Source organism: Artemia franciscana, chromosome 2 (genome assembly GCF_032884065.1).
Source record: "Artemia franciscana chromosome 2, ASM3288406v1, whole genome shotgun sequence".
Lineage (NCBI taxonomy): Eukaryota > Metazoa > Arthropoda > Branchiopoda > Anostraca > Artemiidae > Artemia > Artemia franciscana.
In genome coordinates, this window is record NC_088864.1 from 24,310,947 (window position 1) to 24,328,168 (window position 17,222).

A 17,222-nucleotide genomic window follows, 5' to 3' on the forward strand; every position below is an offset into this window, starting at 1 on the left:
CCTGCCAAATTTCACCATCCTAGCTTACCTGCAAGTGACTAAAGTAGCAAAACCGGGACAGACAGACCGAAAGAATTTGCGATCGCTGTATGTCATTTGGCTATTAAAAAAAGAGAAAACTTAAAAAAAAGAAAGAAAAACTAAAAAAGAAAAAAAACTAAAAGAAGAAAAAAACTAAAAAACAAAAAACTTAAAAAGAAAAATTAAAATAAAAAAAACTAAAAATAAAAAAAACCTAAAAAAAAACTAAAAAAATAAAAAAACTAAAAAAAAACTAAGAAAGAAAAAAAGTAAAAAAAAGGAAGAAAAAAAAATAAATAAAAAACAAAACGTAACAAAACAACAGTTAGAACAGAATGTCAGAACAGTTAGAATAAGACACAAGCGACAATGAAGATCCATAATAGAAGCCTGGCGTGTGGGCGTGCCTAGCTGACCCTACACGTGCTGCTATGGCGCGCAGCGCTACAGCAACGCGTGGCAGGTGTCAGCTAGTTGATCATAGTTACGTAAAAAGTAACACCTATATTGTGATATTAGCTATGATAACCATTAGGATATAAATAAGTGTTAGATTACAACGTAATAATAAAGAACAAATTCTAGCCCATAGTAACTTAAATATTACATTAAACAAACTACACCTCATAGTAATCAAAAGTTAAAAAATCCAGCCCTTTATAAATGAAATATTAAAACAAATCATCTGTAAGATTATGCAACACGTTTATCTTTTAACAAGATATTATAAAGCAGGTATCTTTTGAAAAGTTGCTTCTATGGGGTCATTGTTGAAGTTCTAGCTGCTACCTAGTAAATGGCGAACTAGTAAAAGTAAACTGCATCCCATAGTTAGCAAAAAGTTTTGGAAAAAATAACTTTATAATTAGAGATGAACACGTCGTAGCAACAAAAACAATAGCCTGAATCCCCTTAAAAATAGTGTCCGATGAGCTGAAATTTTAAGTTAAATTTGAAAATAAATTATTGTACACATGATGATGCGACACACACTTATGTTTTGAAAAGATAATAGAACGCAAATATTTTTTTTTTTATCATATTTGCATCTGTAGCTACAACCAATTAAAAGGGTAAGCCCATTGTAACCAAAGTTAAAAACGTGTTTTGAAAAAAAAACACTTTCAAATGAGAAAAAATGACCATATGACACTGATTCAGGAATGGTAAATTTTTAATTTTAAAGTATTTAATCCGTTAATCTTAAAAATAAAAGGTGATTTCAAGACAAATCTTGAAACTCCTCGAAAATGGCGACAGATCGCAATAAAAAACACACCATGGAATCAGCATGGGCGAAAACCTTTTTTTAGAAGAATTAGTTTTCCAATCTGAACAACAAAGAAAATTGTGTTTAAGCATATGAAGCACTGATTTGTCTCTTTTTTTCACTAGGGCTAGCTGGCTATGAACATCATAGAGTTGTTTGATGGCTCATTTTGAAAGAAATTGCTATATCTACTCGCTTTTGTCTGTAAGGAAAAACAATTTGTAAAATAAAACTGCATTTCTCCATACAATATTGTGCTTGCAGCGATAACTACAACCTATTAAAAGATGAACGCGGCCAATTCTTGTCGTTTAATTATCGTTGAAAATGTTAGAGATGTTTCATGGCCCATTTAAAAGGAAATTGCTACCATGTAATGCCTTCTATAATCAATAAAAGAAATGTTTTTAATCAGGGTTGCAGCAGTAGCGGCAGCCTAGTAAAAGGTTGTAAATCCTAAAAATGGTTTTTGATTGAACTACAAAGTACACCTTTATAATCGCCTTGTCCGAAACCCTTTTAAATCAGACTTACTGCCCCTTGGCTTGAACAACAATCTTGAAAAATAAGAAAAGTGGCTGCAACCACGGTATTTCGCATCGACAGCATCTTTCGTTTATTATTATTGAAGGACAAACTTTGCCCACAGTAGCTGAATTTTTGAATTCTCATTTCTGTTGGCATGATCCCTCTTTATTTACCGTTTGTTATTATGAACTGTTCCGTTCAAGGCTCTCATAAACATTCTCAAGATAGAGGACCGTTATTCTCATAAATATGGTGTTTGGCTATGGGTATTCCAACGGAGCAGTTTGTATTTTCATCTGACACCATTTTTTGAGGTTTCACGTTATTTTCATATCCATAAATTTGTATTTGCAGCGGGTTTTCAGCATTAGTATTAATTTAAATATAGTTATCTTTCTTAGAATCAGCTTCAAATTGCGACTGTTCCTCATTTTACAGTTTTTTTTTGTTCAAATCGCGTTTTTAAATTTTTGTTTGCCTTATACCTTTCCTTCTTTTTTTTAAACTATAACGTCATAACTGTTAATACTGCTCATATTTCCAGGAGTTTTTTTTTTCAATATCCTTTTGCTTTTAGCATTTAATTTTCTTCTTTTTTTGTCTAATATGTATTGTATATTTATCAGCAGTTTTTTCCTTTTATATTCATTTTTTTGAAAATTACAGAAAATTAATTGACAAAAATAAACTTGAAATTATAGTTTTTTTTTTAGTTTTCAGTAAATCACAAAGTTCGTCTCCCTTAGAGAGATCTATGGGGCAGTAACACTGCACCTAGTTGTTTCAAAGTTTCCCGGAGTAAGATAAAAAAAGTACGCCATTGGAATAGCTATGGTCGAATGCCCTAAAGCCGAAAACCCTAACAAAAGCACTGGCGTGTCCTCTCTTTTTTTCTGCTGCTAGAAGGGTACTGGAACATCATAGAGAGCTGTTTAATGGCTTCTTTTAAAGGAAATTACTACGTCTACTCGCTTTCGTGTAAAAAAAAATACACAAAAAAATTTTTGACAAAAAGCTGCATCCTCGCATGCGAGATAATAATTGACGTCATAATCATAGGTTACAAGAGGACAATATTTTTTATATATGAAATTAAGAGCAACTCTGTCACACTGAGGAAAGAGGGGTCATATTGAATAAACGAGCTGACCTGTTCAGCAGCTACTACTATTATTAACAATTCACTGCATGGCCAACAAGGACGTAGATGGTGTGCCAAGAAGGATGATCTTTGGCAATCCGTCATCCTTCGTCTGCAGGGCATGTTCTAACCGCCTCAACGTCCAGTCAGTAACTCAACTCTATAATGTTAATGCCTGAGCTTTGAATGTCAGTCTGTGTTGCAAGTAACAAAAATAAAAATATCTTAAGTAATGCAAACCTTAAGTTTGACACCAATGATTTGTATTTTTTTAGCCTCCTATTTTATTTTGAAAGACCTCTATACAGAAGCATCGTATTTTTCTTGAGGTGTTGCAGGGTCGTATAGAAGGGTGCATTAGCATTAATGTTACCTAATAACCCTATAATCTTAAGTAATTGGCTAAATCATAATAAACCTTAAATGAAACCAATATGAACTCAAGGAGGCTACCCATTACAAGAAAAAGAGCTGAATTCGTAATTAAAGATGAATGACTAAGCTTGTTATTACGTAGAACTAACGGATAAAGATAAGTGAAACAAGTGGTTTTACGATTGGTGACACACCTAGTCGTTTCTCAGTTCAGTATCGCCACATGAACATTTTGACATTAATTCTCTCCTCTCTAGCTGTTTTCGTCCAAGCCAAGGATCTGTTTTTCCTTATAGGTTTGAGTTTATTTTTCGAAATTCGCATAACTTGGTTTTCAAAATAGCATTTTTCTATTATGACTAATAGATATAAAAGTTGCCCTTCGTTAATCAGCTACAAAAAAACAATTTTTTTCCTCTAGACAGATTTTTTAAACACATTTTAATTTTTGTGTAATTCAAAAGATAACTGTAAACCCGGAAAATGTTGAAAATGGTGCAGAAAGGAAAACTGCACCATTATTATTGCCATTGTCGAAAATCGTATGCAGGAAAGTTACATCTCTCCACCTTGAATAAAAAGAAAAGTCACTTTTTCATTTTTTATACTATGAGATAAAATGAAAAAAAAAACATGTGGGTTAAATTTAGACATTTTATAAGGTCAAACATGGTAGTTCATCTTTAATCACGAGTCACTACAGTACAGCGAATTTCAAGTTGTAGAAACGACTGGTCTATTTTTGTTTTCACAGTATTTTCTTTCTGTTTAGCTTTTTTACTTTTCTTTGTCTTCTTCAGTGCTTCACTATAGGCATTGTTTTTCCTTTTACTATTGGTCTTTCTGCGTGTTATTGCATGACTAGGATCTTCGTCCCTGATGATTTTTCAACAGGGGATGTATACTTTCACAGTTGTTATTACTTCCACCATTATTTTTCCTTTCGTAAAGCTTTTATGAAATAAACTTTTTGGTGAATGCTTCATTTCTTGAATTTGGCTAGATTAACATCTTGACTTTTTTAAAAATATATCTCTGCTTTCTCTTGCTTTCTTACTTTCTGCTTTCTGCATTCTCTTGAGTGATTGTTATTAAACAATATTATAATTTTGAAAATTTTGAAATCAGTATACAGTGGTGGGATAAACCTACGCTCTGTTACTGCACATTTCTTCAATGTTGACCAAAGGACGTGAAATTTGGCACCTATGGAGGTTTTCTCAAGAGAACTATGATGATTTAGATTGCGACGTGTTATTGTGATGGTTTAGACGTATTATTAACTTCTAAAGAAGGATCATGATTATACAAGCGTAAAAGTTGGATAGAGTCAGCTTTGGGGCCTCTACAGGGATGAATAACTAAAATGCGAGGTTTAACTGCAAGGGTAGCCTGTTTCTCAAGAGTTTTGCTTTAAAGAGCAGCTTTGGTAATAGTAAAAATGACCTATAGAATTTTCACCCTCCCCCCGCCTAAGAAAAAAAGGATAGAGAATGAGTCCTGTAAAGGATTGTGGGTTAAAATCCAAATTTTTCTTAACTTTACGATGCTACTTAAAAAATATGTTCCATGTCCTATCGAATTCTCTAGAGAGTGAATAGTTACTTCAATAAAAAACACAGTTGACCTTTTTATAACGTTTTTTTTTTCTCTTCATACTTTCTTGTCGTTTACGGTTTAGGTATTGTTTTATTTGTTTGTTTTTTTTTCGCTGAGGGGAAGAAATGTTTGTTGTTTTCTGATCCTGTAAATGTTTCTTTTGTATTCCGATTTGGATTTGAAATTGGTGCATACCAAGACTTTATGGAATCAAGGGCGTCAATTACTTGAAATTGGGGGACGGGGTGGGGTTGGGTTTAAAAATGCATTTTTCAAAATTTAGAGAGGCTGGTAATTTTTATTTTTACTTTAAAGAAAATGTAAAAACAACAACATATTTTTAAATTATAGGGGGAGGAGAAAGTACCCTCCCCCTAGGTGGAATACGTTTTATGTTTGGTGAGAGTGTCCATCGGTGTCCAATGCATTATACATATCACCGTATCTTGCACGCTCTGTTTCCATTTCTTTTACTACATTCATGGTTTTTAAACATTCTAGAAAGTAACTTACTATATCATGGTGTTTATAGTCAAAAGCCATTCGTAATGGCGACCACTTTTCATCATCAAAAACATCTAATTTTGCTCCATATGAAAGTAGAAGTTGACAAACGTCAATTCTGCCTTTCTGTGCTGCGTAATGTAGAGGAGTCCTTTCCCTTCTGTCCCTAGTATTTTGATTTGCTCCTCTTTCTAGAAGACATCTAATGGAAGATAATTCAGCTAGGTACAGTATGGCTAATTGCAAGGGTGTTTGATTATAGCTATCTAATGGATCTATTTCCGCACCATGTTTAATAAGTGTGCTGTAAATATCAACGATTCTATTTTTTTCAGCGGCATTATGTAAAGGAGTCCTATACATCCCGTCTCTAGCATTCGGGTTTGCACCCTCTACTAGGAGGCATTTAACTGTTTGAAAACGATTTTTTTCCGTTTCCACATGTGGTGGTGACCTGTTTGGTCTGAAATTAAAGATTCGAGTCCTAGTGGTTGAAGCTGAACCGGTTTTCACAAAATTTTTAAATAAAACGCAATTCTCGTATTCTGTAGTTAGTAAAATTGAACAATGTAAAGGTGTCTCGTGTAAAAAATTTAAAGCGTCAATTTTGGCACCAGATGAGATGAGTTGCTTACAAATCATACTGTTTCCCTGTTCGGCAGCGTAATGTAAAGGGCTCATTTCAAAGTTGTCCTTAGCATTTGGATTTGCTCCCATCTCGAGGAGATACTTCGTGACTTGAATATGGTTGTTGCATACAGCTCTGTGTAAAGGGGTTTTATTTTCACTGTCACTAGCGTCTACTTGTACACCGGATTCGATTAGCTCTCTACATTTTGAAAGATTTCCTCGGGAGGCGTAGTCACACAGAAACTTTTGTTTAGTACTTGAAACCATTGATTCTATCTAATTACTTAATAATAATTATAGCACTTACTGAATACATTGAATAATGTAACGAGTTCTTTGAATCGAAAGGAAAATAAAACGTAATTAAAATTTTCAGGTATTTCTCTAGTTTCACCTTAAAAATTAGATTTTTGCTCAGGCACCAAAAATAGTTATGCGGTTTTGGTAATAACTATAGCAATTCGAAACTGAAAACTAAAATAAAATTTATTTTGAATTTTTTCTAGTTTCACGTCACAAATCAAATTTTTGTTAAAACTCTAAAAAAGTTACTGCACTTTATATGACCATATCTACATGCTTTGTATAATGTTAAAAATACTATTTTGATTTTTGTGTGCAAGAATATGTTGATAACATTTGCTACTACAGTGTTATAGAAAAATGCAGTTTTTCGTAAAAAAATTGATACAATTTTAAAAACTATTTTTTTTTTTAATTATAAAAGGCGATTTCCTTTCAAATGAGTCAATAGACCGACTGGAATGATATTCCAGTGCTCAGCTATCTTGGGAGAACATGAAAAAAAGATGCTGTCGATACAGAATACCGTAGTTCAAGCAACTTATATTGTTTTTCAAGCCAATAGATTTTCCTTGTTATCAAGCCAAGGTACGGTAAGTTTCCTGTATAGGGGTTTCGGACAAAGTGGTTCTAATAGTGCACTTCTTGTTTTGATCTGACACTATTATTAGGGGTTAGGGGCTATTACATTTCTTAATATTGAACGTTATCGTCTCTTACTAGGTTGCTAGCTACCGCTGCAACCCAGATGTTCTCTACTAGGTTTTAGCTATATCTGTTGAAACTTGCATAGTCCCCATTTATGCTGAACCATATCGATCTTTTATGTAAATAAATAAAAAAACAAGTTTCTTTTAACTGAAAATAAAACTTAAAACGAAAAGAAATCATTCCGTATATTTTTTGAAATTATGAACTATTCCATTTCTTAGTATTGGACGTGATCTTCTCTTACTAGGTTGCTTAGGGTGGTGCTTATATGGTGAAAAAAAATGTTTTTGTTGTTGTTCTAGGTCTTATCCCCCCCCCCCACAATTTTTCCTTTCCATTTAAAAACACTACTGGGTAAGTATGAACCTTTTTAAATAATATTTAAAGGTAGCTCAATGGCCTAAAAGATTACAATACAGATACCGTAATCTAAAATGGATCATATTTAATGTAGAAGTCCATTTACTTAAAACAATTTAATTAATGCAGATAAAAATTATTCAGTAGTATAGAAGTAATTGTCTACAACTTTATTTGCATCATAATAATGATATTATTTTTCTTTAATTTCACATCTAATTTAATTAATTATCTGTTGTAATATCGAAAATAGTGACTCGAATAATATAAATATTGTCACACTTTTTATCAATACTATAGGCCTAATAAAATAACAGTAATAATGAGGGTAATACTGTAGAAATGTAGTTTAATACTGTGAAAATATAAGTTAGTCAGTATAGTTAGTAGTCACAAATTAATTACAGTGTATTGCATATTGCACAATTATCAGATGCAGAACGAAGAAGTCAGATGTCGATTTTCGACAGTGTTTCCTTTTTGCTGTCAGGGTATAACTTTCGATAAGTTTGGACCACTTGTAGTAGAAACTACAACTGACTTTCGTCTTTGGTAATGTTTCCTATTAGTTCCTGAGCAAGAGCCACCCCCTTTTCGGCATGATCACTAACAACACTGATTGACGAAACTGTTTCTGCTGCATGGATGTAATCTTCTTGTTCCGCCCAATTGTCTGGGTCTATGTCAAGAAAATTATGCAGCAGATCCATCGTGTGAAACAGGCCCATTGACTTTGCTGAAAAAAATGTTTCCAAGTTCTTTTCTTTGAATGTTTTGAAGTCCACGGGTATTTTCTTTGTATGTTCATTCACAGGCTGTTCTTCTTCAACGAGTTTTACTGCTTCCACCATTTGTTTCTTTGTGTTATAATCTATTACCTTGAAACTCGGCTTTCAAAGCGGCTGACTGTACGGACCGGTTTTTCATTCTCAATCGACGTATTGAGTTACGATTAAGAGCCAGATCAGTGATGTTATGTCCCAAACTTTTGGCAGTTTCACTAATGACGAAAATTGCTTTACGGTCAGACATTTTGGTTCTGTCTAATGTTGCTGCAAGTTGTGGAGTTATAACCACTTTTCAAACTCTCTGTCTTTTTTCTTGTGTTGGTCCTGCCTTGCAGCTCACAGTATCATCATCACAATTGTCTGTATCTTCTTCATCACTGCTAGATGACAATATCGTCTCCATTATTTTGCTGTCATTTTGTCCCTTTTCTCTTTCTTCACTGGTCTGTTATCTCACTAATGTCTTATTTAGCCTTTTTACAACTTGTTTCTCCTCTCCGGCTAATTTTTCATCCCCACCAACCATTGCTCCCTTTCTACCTTTTTCTCTTTGAGCCAGTAAAAACTGTTTATCTTCTGTTATTTTCATTATGTTCATGGCGTTTGCGTAAGCGATGTCAAAATGGTCGTCCAGCTTACAGAGAAACTCTGCTTCTCTTGATTGTTGTTTAACTGACTGCTTACCTTTATTCTTTTTCAATAAGTGCCATTCTTCAAATAACTTCTCTAGTTTATTTCGACAATTCTGCACATCTCCAGTTGGAATCCTGGCTTTATACCAAGATGTAGCTATTTCTTTGATAGTTGAGGTCAAAGATTGTCGAATTGTTTCACCCTTTTCCTGGTGGTTATGTAGAAATAGACAGTGCCATACGTATGGATGGTAATTTACTTCCATTTAGTTCAGTCACAGTGCGGCCAAGAAGATAGACTCACGTCTGAGAACTACTTCTATAGTGGAACAATCATATTGGTAAACAGCATGTCAATGGCACATGAAAATATGTAATTTAATATCAAAGATATCAATTGATTTTTTAAACACAGTTGAACTAGTCTTATATTATAAAATGAAAAGTATTCAACACATACCAGAATTCTGATGATAAGAGCTTTGTAAATACAGTATATAGATTAATAAAATGTAAAAACTGTTAATTAATTTTTGTAATTCAAAAAGCATGTATGCTATTGCAAAGAATATTAAACTAATTTGAATTTCTTCAGTTAAATAAGTAAGACTGAACCAGGCTAATAATTATTGCTTATATTGGAAGATTAACATAAATTGTGTTTTTAAACAATATGCGATACCATTATATTTTGGTATTCAAAACATTAATGTCATTGAGCTACCCCTAAATATTCAAATATAAGGGTGAAATTTTGCATGGTGTTTTATTTCATGTACCTGAACAGAATTAAGAGGTAAGAAGGGGATATTTTCAGACTTGAAAAATAAGCACCACCCTAAGGTTGCTAGCTACCGCTGTAGCCTGGATTTTAGACAAGGCGAGTCTGATATTGTACGTCTTGTTTTAATCTGACACTATTTTTAGGAGTTATTGGCTATTGATTTCTTAGTATGGAACGTGATCGTCTCCAAGAAGCTCCTACTTTTAATTAATATTTCGGTTATTATGAGCTAGCGTTCATTCTTGATTATAAGTTAATTACAAAAGTTCGTAGATGTGACAAATTCCTGATCTTAATAACATATGCTACTACAGTGTTATAAAAAATGCAGAATTTTGTAGAAATTGATTAAATTAAAAAATAAAACATTGCAAAAGGCACTAAATGCGGCAATTTCGTTTAAAATAAGCCATTGAACAGCTCTCTACGATGTTCAAGTGCCAAATTATCTGAAAAAAAAAAGATGCTGTCGATGCAGAATTACGTAGTTGAAGGAACTTATCTTGTTTTTCAATCCAATCGTTTAAGCCAAGGAACGATTAAGTACCAGGCAGGCAAATATTTTTTTATTAAGCAGCCTTTTTATGCATTAACGCATTTAAGACAGTAACAAAAAATTTGGAATTTTAGCAATTGATTTACTTGGTTAATTTTTGCGTCATTTATTGGGAATCATAAGTAACAGCATAAGCATCGTTCTGCAACTGCACATCGTTCACACTACCGCAAGGCAGCTGGAAATAGTAATTAAACGTTTTTCATATAATTTAGAATTTTTTCATGAGGAACAATAATAAACAGAGTTGCTGCGCTTCTTCATATTCTATTCTTAGATTTATTTCAAGTCAAAACTGACTTGTTCAGTTAATGGAATTTCCCTTGCTCAGTCTAGGCTTGTACTCTAACCCTCGCAATGGAAGCACAGTTTTCTATAGAGCTTCATTTGTGTAATTTATCTTAAATATGATGTTACTTATTCGACGGTCCAGTATCGATATACACTATATCCCCAATGTTCCGAGCTACGTGTATTTTTCTTCATGACTGGAATTGAAAATGTTATTCCTTGTTGAGTTGTTTTAATTTTCTCTTTGCAAAAATTAGTTTTCGTTTCCGGTTTTCTATCCCAGGAAATTGGATTCCGACTTCAAATGTGAAGTTTTAGTATTGGTTCTTAAGACGAAGCAGACTAATACCATTATATAAATATTTAAAGTTCGCTTATATCTAGATTCTACAAAAAAAAAAGAGCTGGGTGTCCCGAATACCTCAGTTGGTTATTCAACAAATTGTTCCTTTAACTGGAATTCTTGCCAATGTTTCAATTGGAGGGAGGGGGCTTGACTTCGAAAATGTCTTCTTTGGTATTTTGATTGAAAAATTCCTTTTTTCAGTGGAAAGTGAACAACCTCAGATTAAAAAATATAAAGATTTTGAAAATATATTCCTCTTTTATTATCGTGAATTGCCCTGGCCCCTGTCGGTTCAGATCTTAATTTGAAGTCATAAAAATACATTTACCGAGAAATGTTCTGTACAGAGAAGGCTGTCACATAGTAAATCCATATAAAACTCAAGAGTCTTGGTGTGATCAAACACGAAATGATTTTGAAATTCGTATAATGGTTATTTTTGATTTTCGCCGGACAGAGCAGCGCATACGGATGAAGTCAAAAGTGATAGTAATCGGATTAACGACGGTTCTTGACTACTATGGTCCTTGTTTTGATCCTGCATTATGTTGCTACAGCCGGATTCAATCCGCACAGATGCGTTATTTCTGGAGTTCTAAATTTACAAAAGAAGCAGGCGAATATTATAAATAGAAAGAACGAAATAGCAGGGAAATGCTTAGAATCCCGTTGGCCGGCGACAATCTTTAACTGTGGGCGATAATCCAACCTCCAGTGGGTAGGTCCTGCTAAGTTTTGGAACAATTCTGGCCCATGAGAGACGGTTGGGGAGGAACTTATGGAATTATGTATATTGGACAAGACTAAACACCTATACTTGAAACTAGAACCTTAGCTGGTAAAGTCTGCCAAATGTAATTTAGATGCCGTTTAGTTTTTGGGCAGTGGATGCAGAGGATAAGAATGAATAATCTTTCTTATAAAGATCTAATTGAACCCATGTATCTGAAACTATATCGACCAGATGTCATGAAATGAATTTTGACAATATGTCCAATCGTTACGCTTATAACTAAGTATTTTATTACCTCTATCCCTTCCTCGTGCCGCAGAGAGGAAGTAATGGATAGATGCCCTAAAATGCACAAATAGGAATATAGCTCGTGGTTTTCGTTAAGTTTGGTGAGGATCGTACGTCTCCATCTGCCAGTTATTCTCATGATAAAATTTCGAACATAGGTAAAGAGCCTGAAAAACGAGCACGCAAAGGTATGTCCATGTGATACGTTTCTAAAGTAGTATACCTCACTTTATGAATTTTTGAATATATAACGTAATAAACACCATAAAATATATGGGCTGATCAGTTTTCTTCAACAAGGTAGAAAAGAAATTTTTTTAAATTCCTGTAAATATAACGTATTTAATTTGTGATATATGGTGTGACTCATCCGCAAGTGTCGAAAGTCCGAGTCAAGCTTTGCCTGACCGAGGTTTATATGGATGTATATGCAGATAAAGTCAAACCAAAGCGTTTAAAAAGACTAATGCTAAGAAAGAAGAAATTATAGTAATTTGTGGGCACGTTTTCATGGATTATTTGATTTTGTACTCTAATGTTACTACCCTCTTAAAAAAACGCGAGTTTGAATGACAGTGTATGTAAATGGCTGTTATTGCTACTTTAATGTGTTTTTAGAACAGACGGAGTAGAAAGGGTTTTCCAGGGGCTAGAGACAATTACCACGTCAGAGAAACATTGTCGACTTTTCTATCAAGTAGTAAATGATCCTTATACCGTCGCCTCGTTCGGTTTTTATTTAAGTTCACCATTGAAAAAAAGTTGCGATTGTAATTAGAAGGCGGTCAAGCTCAATTGCAGCTATGGATTTTCAGGTATCAACTCTTCAATTAAGTAATATTTTGACCGGTCCTTTACCGTTTCATCATTAGTTCTGAATATTTCAAGTATCTACCATAGCAGGGAACAAAAAAATAAAATCCTGTGCTATCCAGAAAAAAAAAACAAAAAACGAAACGCAACGCAACAGACAAGATAAACAAAGTGGACTAATTTTTCTTCACGAGGCTAAAATGGTAGCAATCGGTTTTGATTTTTAAGAAGTGGACAATTTTTTTCCTGGAGGAACAGGATTGAATATAGGCTTCTTTAATGAATTCAGAACAGGGTCTCAAATTTCACTCTATCGTGCTTCACCACCATCTCTATTGTGATTATGTTTTTCTTCTTTTTTGGAACAGCCTTCCTGAACTTCTATTTCCAGTAGTTGTGGCTCAGTGGCTCTATTGCGAACATTCCATCATTATTGCCCGAAAACCACACTGTTTTTCAACAAGATTTTTACCTGGTGGGCAACGGCTTTACCAATGTAACGGAACTTACCATTATTCGTGTGAGCTGATGTTTCTCTTGGATTACTTAAAAAAAAAAATCTTTAATACTGTTACTAACCTGTGCTCTTTTACAGGTGCAAAAATGAGCTCGTCAGAGGAAGATTCAAAAATTGATTTAATAGACTCTGCGTCGTCCGTCAAGAAAAAGCTAAAGAAAACCTTTTGTGAACCAGGAAACATCATAGACAACGTTCTACTCACCTTCACAAAATATGTCCTTTTTCCTCTTATGAAAGACAATGAAGGTATACTAATAATCTCTTCCGTTTCATATTTTCATTTCTTTTTCTGAAATGGGTATGGTTAGGAAGTTGAAGGAATTCAGTCATGGAAGAGTTAACAAAAATAAAGGATTGACCTTGGTACTAGGTCAATTAATGTAAATTTAACGGTAATTTAACGTAAATTTAAGCGAGTGGATCATTGAAAAAAACAATGATGTCCTGCAAAAGATGATCAATAAAAGAGGATCGTTATTATAAATAATTTTCATCCTCCATATCACGAGCTGAAAAAAGAAAAATCATTATTTGTCCGGTAATGAGATGGTGACCTATATATATATATATATATATATATATATATATATATATATATATATATATATATATATATATATATATATATATATATATATATATATATATATATATATATATATATATATATATATATATATATATATATATATATATATATTTCTATATATATATATTTTTCTAAAATTAAAACTCAGGCTCATAATTTTTGGTGAGTAACCTTAAATTTGATGAATTTATCAGATTTATAATGGTCATGTGTTGAAAAAAAAAAGAAAAAAAAAATGTACCCTAGATACTAAAGAAAAATCTACATTTTGGTAAATTTAGTTGTTTTTTTTTTTCGAATTTTCTTGACAGAGTAAATGTTGAAGAATAACTTCAATATTGCTTAAAATCCAAATTTGAGTAATTTGGGTAATTAATTGATTAAGTAATTAATTGAGTAATTGTGACTTTTTGTGGGTTGTTATTCTTCATCCGTAGACTGTGTCTGAGTCATTTCAACCGTTCCCTCATTATAGCCATCTCAAAATAATAAAAAAAATATGGATTATGCTAGCATTTTCATCTAGGGTGAACGTTTTTCTGACTCGTAACTCCTCTCCCCCTGACCTTTTTGTCTGACTCGTATTCAAAGTGGGAATTATTGGAACAACTGCGTGTATAACAAGGCATGAAATTGGAATTTTCCCGAGAGTTATTCATGAGGTAAGATGGCTTAAAGAGATAAAATTGTCTCTCATCATTAGGTGTGCAGATGATAAAAAGATGCTATAAAGATTTATTTGTTACTCTCATGGACATGGTTCTAACTCGAAGTGGGAATCAGGGGGTTTATATTCCTTGCTGCGTCAAAAATTACCCATTCCTTCTATTTTCTTATTGTAAGAAAATAGTTTTTAGAAAATAATATTGTAAGAAAATAGTTTTTTATTGTTTTAAAAAGTAGAGTTGTGGGAAAGAGTCAAACTTTAGCGTAAAGAGCGGGACATTGGGGAGGGGACAACCCTTTCATACACGGAATAATATCTGTTCTTTTTAAGTTTTCATGTCGCTCCTTACTTCCAGTTAAAAAAAACTTGTTTCTTTGTACATAATTGCCGTAACTACTAGATCTGGGAGCAATCACGTGAGGCTATACGACCGGTAACCGCAACGAGAATTTTTTATGATATATTCAGTGCATCTCCGTTCCTTATAAAAGAGCATATTCTATGTCTTTGTTCCTTTGTTCTTTTATGCCTATAGCCTTACATACTGTGCTGCTAGTGGATGTGATTTACTGTCATAAAATAAGTATTTATTATCCATCAGTCCAATCACGAAAATATAACAGTTGAAACAAAACGACAGTGAAACAAATATAAAATTTTTAACTGGATATTTCAGACAAATATACAGTGTCCATCATCAACAGTAAACCTGCTGATGAAGAGTTTTACTACTATAAGACACTAGTATATGACACTAGATAGACACTGTATATGTTTCCTAAATATTCAGTCTATTATATTTGTTTCACTGTATATTTTTTCACTGTCGATTAAAAGGTTTCATCCCAATTTGAACTGTTATATTTTCGTCACCGAAAGGCAGTGTGGTCTTCGAAGTTATCCGGTCCCATCATATGAAATAAATATAGGCACGCAGCGGAGGAAGTCACGGCCTTCAAATGCCGTGAAAATCAAGTAAAATCGATTGCCCTGCTTGTTAATAAAAGGAAATTGGAAAAGCTGGCCATCGGTAAGAGCTCAAATAAGAGCCTTGGCTAATCAGCAGAAGCTATGCATAAACAAGACAGCTACTGAGAAGTTTTTATGGTGTCTAAAATAGACTTTATCATTCAAGACGGCCAGTAAATAAAGTGGATCAATATTTGGAAATATACGGCGTTCTTAATAGTAGCAAAATATATAGAAATATACAACAAGAGTGCTTTTTTCAACAATTGGTGAAAGATCACATTTTTTGTTTTTGATTAGCTTGTTCTCTTTTGAGTGGCTTTTCTTTTTGTTTTGAAATTATTTACATTACTAAGATTCAAATTATTTAATATCCGTAGTTGTTTTTGAATTTTTTTTTTACCAAACCTTTTGTACAATAATTCCTGTTTCTTATTTGAAATTGTACAGATTGTTTAGTCAACATATTCAAAAATAGGTTACAAAATGTAAATATGTGAGGTGCTGTCTGGAGGGGTTAGTTGACTACCGGTAAACCTCTATTCATAAGAGGATCAAAACGTTTTGAAAAGTTTGTTTAGTTCTATACAAGTCAGGTTACCCGGAACCAGGTTGAGCTGCTTAAGATTAGAATGGGGACTGGTGTAACTACATCCAGAATAGTGTCGGACCAGACGCAAGCACAGTGAAACGTGGTCTTTAGATTGTAGCTTTGCTGAATATATATATATATATATATATATATATATATATATATATATATATATATATATATATATATATATATATATATATATATATATATATATATATATATATATATATATATATATATATATATTTATATATATAACGAAAAGAGAAATCACCAATGCAACAGCACAAACACGTTAAAAAAAAAAAAAAAAAAAAAAAAAAAAAAAAATAGAAGGAGAAACGGAAGACTGTTTTCCTAAATTAGTGATTAATATAGACCAGCGCTTGAATGAGGTCTTAACCCTACTCATCCATACAATCACATAGATCAAACAGCATAACCATACACAATCAACCATAAGAATAATCCATGGACAGGCAGTCATGTCGTCAATAAGTATAAGTCGTCATTTACCAAACAATAAAAACAGTAAAGACAAATAATTCAAGGCAACAACCCAACACAAGGGCTCATCAGGAGAATACACTTGCCTATAGGGTTTCGGCACTTTAAATTCTCTACCCAGTCAAGTGTTGTGCCTACCACAGAATACCCATGGTATCCCCGTGTCAGGTATCACCCCCAAAATACATGCCTATGAAAAAAAAACAGCAAATTTAGAACAACCAAGTAACACCAAAACAAGCTTATTCTGTTAATTAAACCTCCAAAATTAACCGAAATTTTCACCAAGTGTTTCCAGATAATTCTTTTGGTACTTATTTAAAAGTTCTTTATAATGAAAACTAAATTTTTTAAATTGCCAAGTTAATTTATTTGCAGAAAAACATCTTAATATCAATTTTTGGCTTAAGACTTTACATCTATTTTTAAAATCAATGTAATTACTACAAATATTTGCATATCGAAGTAACTGTGAGAAAAACGCCGAATATGTGATATTTGAGTGTATATTACTTTCAGGGAATGGGAAACTAATAACTTCAAAATCGAAATCATCCGTTTTATTAAACATTTTAAAACTTAATTTATTATTATCAGAAATATTAATATTTAAATTTTAGAAATGATCTTCAAGACCAGCGTCATGACTAGGTTCAAGAGCAAGCTCTGAGGGATATATATTTTTAGAAATATCAATGAAAT

General features: G+C 32.9%; 2 protein-coding genes across 5 annotated transcripts in view; one reads left to right on the plus strand and one right to left on the minus strand.

Moving 5' to 3' along the window:
* LOC136039160 (tyrosine--tRNA ligase, cytoplasmic-like) overlaps nt 1–17,222 on the plus strand; it is an 82,903-nt gene that overhangs the window by 41,880 nt on the left and 23,801 nt on the right. For all 4 annotated transcript variants that reach the window (XM_065722687.1, XM_065722679.1, XM_065722670.1 and 1 more), the window contains one exon: nt 13,269–13,439. In XM_065722687.1, the coding sequence (XP_065578759.1) occupies nt 13,269–13,439 (171 nt within the window). The remainder of the gene's footprint in view (nt 1–13,268; nt 13,440–17,222) is intronic.
* LOC136039181 (poly [ADP-ribose] polymerase tankyrase-like) lies at nt 5,232–6,339 on the minus strand. The gene has a single exon (XM_065722707.1). The coding sequence runs from the start codon at nt 6,333–6,335 to the stop codon at nt 5,325–5,327; it is 1,011 nt and encodes a 336-aa protein (XP_065578779.1). The 5' UTR covers nt 6,336–6,339; the 3' UTR covers nt 5,232–5,324.